The 3,110-nt window shown below is 43.2% G+C and overlaps 1 protein-coding gene across 1 annotated transcript; it reads right to left on the reverse strand.

Annotated features, from left to right (window-relative positions):
• Window positions 1-1,184: 1,184 nt before the first annotated feature.
• On the reverse strand, window positions 1,185-2,623 carry DCPS (decapping enzyme, scavenger). Its single transcript, XM_078647756.1, has one exon. It carries the CDS (start codon window positions 2,382-2,384, stop codon window positions 1,410-1,412), a length of 975 nt encoding a protein of 324 aa, XP_078503882.1. The 5' UTR covers window positions 2,385-2,623; the 3' UTR covers window positions 1,185-1,409.
• Window positions 2,624-3,110: the final 487 nt, after the last annotated feature.

Consider the following 3,110-nt stretch of genomic DNA (forward strand, 5'->3'; position numbering starts at 1 on the left):
ATGTGTGCTATAATGTACAGCACATACATAAAACTTACAGCACATATGCCAAGTTAGAAACGTTTTAGGCTGTGTCCAAGTTTTTTATTTTGAGGTTACCCTTCCAGTACAAAACGTACGTCAGACATCACGCACACACTATTATGGTACAGAGCAGGGGATGACAGCAACACAGTCCTATCTTTGTAGATATGGCGCTGTCCTGCTGTCTCCCTTTTGCGCTACATAGCACAGCAACTTTGGTTGCTGCGCTGCTTTGCATGGTTCATAAGTAAATCTTGCCCTAAGTTTATACGAGGGATAAACTGTTTCCAAGGTATCTGATGCCAAGAAATTCTGTGACCTTACAAAAGCATCACGTAGCAGTACTATGACCACATAATGGCACACAGCCATGGCCCTAGAGCCCCTTAATAAGTCATGGATCTATGAAGAAATTTGGAAAATCCACATGATAAACATTAGGGAACATCTCTAAATAAAAAGAAATGGCAAAAATAAAATTTTCCAATCTCACATTGCAAACCTTTTAGATTTAACATAGTATGCTTATGACATGGAAATTCATTGTTTCAAATTTTCCAACAAAAATCCTACTACGCGATTGCATTAACTGAGGGTTTTTTTGCCAAACGTTTTTTGTAAAAGAGCTGCTCTGTAGTTTACGCTTTGCCATTTCAAATCTGTATTTTATGCTTTATTAATTGTATTTTTTGGCCTCATCACCCATCCTCCATTCCTGCTACCTCTGGCATACGCCTCTAGTGCTTTAGTTTGGGCAGAAAGAAACATTTATCAAATGTTGCTCGAGGCATCCATGACCTTTTTTAGGCCAGACTTGATAGCTCAGCTGTCTGCAAGATCTAATGTTGCCAATCCTTAAATCCTCTTGCATGCTCATGACAAGGTGAGCTCGTCATGAGGCACACTGGAGCTGTGCTCATGACAAGGGGAGCTCGTCATGTATAATGGGATTCAATAAATGTCAGCACAGGAGGGGAAAAGCCTTAGCAGCCAAGTGGTTACAAATATACATACGTTTGGGTTTTGGCTGTAACCAGTGGAGTATTCTTTTATCATTTCATGCTTTGGCTGTTCAGTTTATCATTCAGCCTGCTATGGAGTGCTTTCTTTGGAATGCACGAGCGACTATTTTACATCTCAAAATTATACTGAATCATCAATTATTTTAAAATTCTGAAGTTTATTATAAAAATCAGTTAGTTCTACTATCTTGTACATACCTCCATAGATATGAAGCAGGGGTTCCAGCCTGCATCTAAGGGGTAATTAACAGGAGATGCATCCTTTTTTCAGACCAACAGCCATGTAAAAACAAATAATGCATTTAATTGAAAAAAGAACTACATATTAAAAGAATATAAAAATGAATTCAGTTGTCACGCCAACTAGCATTTCCCCGCATCTTTGAACTTCTGAAGCAAGGGCTCATCCGCTCTGAGGGCATAGGTCATGGTGTGCTTCTGGTAGTATTGGGAGTCCAGCTGCAGGTTCTGGATGACATCAGACAGAAGATGAGCGCGCTCCACAGATGTGCCGGGAGCATCGAAGCTCAGGGCAGTGAAATGGACATGAAGGTGATAGTAAGATGGCTGGTAGTGGACATATATCCTCAGCTTGCTCCCATTGATGGCATAGCGCTCTCGAATTGCGTCCAGGCCTTCGTTCAAGATGTTGTTCAACAAGGGAAGATGCTCGCTGGATAGGTCTCGCAGACTCTTTATTGTTCGAATATGACATATTGCAATTAGGTACAAGTTATCCATCTGCTTTTGATCCCATTTAAAATCAGGCAGGAGGACAAAGCCATCGGTAGGACTAGGGTTTTCGTAGACTATTCGGTCTGCCTCTGCTTTCTTTTCCAGTATGTTATGCACCCACTGTAAACTGAAGCTCTGCGACTCAATAAAAGGCAGGGTGATGCTCTTGTAATCCTCCCCCGTCTCCTGGATGAGGAAGACCTCCTGCCGCAGAAATTTTTTAATATGTTTTTCTGTTGCTGGGAAAATCAGAGTGGTCTTTACCTCATTCAGCTGCGGCGGGGGGTGCAGGCTGTAGGTGCTGTACACATCGTTGCGCATCTGCAGTTTGGGCTCAGGGTCGCCATGAAGCAAGTCGGGGATATTATCGGCTGGAAACGGGGTTTTCTCTAAGATCACCACGGCATCCTTCTCAGCGCCTGTTTCATCATTCAGCTTACCGTGCAGAAAAACGGTTTTCTCACGGGCAGAATCCCCAAGGACCCTCTGCAGCTGGAAACCGGCGAAGGGAGAGACCTGCGCTCCGGGGCCGTCCTCGGAGCCGCCGTTGGCTTCGTTTTCCCGCTTCCGCTTGCTGCAAATCGGCTCTCCAGAGTCGGCCATTGTGACAATCGAAACGAAGAAGCTGTACGGAATGCAATTTAAGTTTGTGCAGTGCGAGATAAGAAAAAGACAAACTCGCTACCTTAGAGTTAGGGTACCGCCAGTTTAATAGTTCTACCGGCTGAGGCCAGAGATGTTTGTTTGTTTTTTAAAGAGTAAGACCTCAAGATAGGCTAGGACTTCCGTATCCCTCAGCAGCGGCTTCTCCTTTTTTTCTCCTTTTTTTATTTAACACTCGGCCGCCGAGAGCCACTCGGGCTGTACTAGAGTCGCAGAAACGTCATCAACAGTTGCCCTCTTACTTCAGGTGTATGATTTGTGGATGTACACAATCTTTTTTTCAGAAGGATGCATACATGCAAACATTTTAGGACAGGGACGTGGGAGATTTAAAGTTAAAAAATCGGGAGAATGAAAATTCTCCATCGACTTCAATTGTAGAAAATGCAATTTCAGGCGGGAGACAGCTGAAATAAAACCATTTTTGGCTTGAAAAATCGGTAGTCTCCCGCCTGAATCGGGACTATTGGCATGATGGATGTTAAAATATTCTAGCTGGGACACTAAATTTAACCTAGACCTCTAGGTGATGCGTTTGTTTTTACTATTCTTTTGTGCAAGAGGTGAACGTTTTTTCAGCATGCTAGCGCTACATCTTTGGCCTGACCTTTGTTTCTGCTACTATTCGCTGTTGACATGATTCCAAACCTAACCATACTATGTTGT

Source organism: Lissotriton helveticus, chromosome 6 (assembly GCF_964261635.1).
Source record: "Lissotriton helveticus chromosome 6, aLisHel1.1, whole genome shotgun sequence".
NCBI lineage: Eukaryota > Metazoa > Chordata > Amphibia > Caudata > Salamandridae > Lissotriton > Lissotriton helveticus.

What these genes read in the sequence shown, in the direction of transcription:
- DCPS (XM_078647756.1), bottom strand. Translation starts at nt 2,384, where the DNA reads ATGGCCGACTCTGGAGAGCCGATTTGCAGCAAGCGGAAGCGGGAAAAC.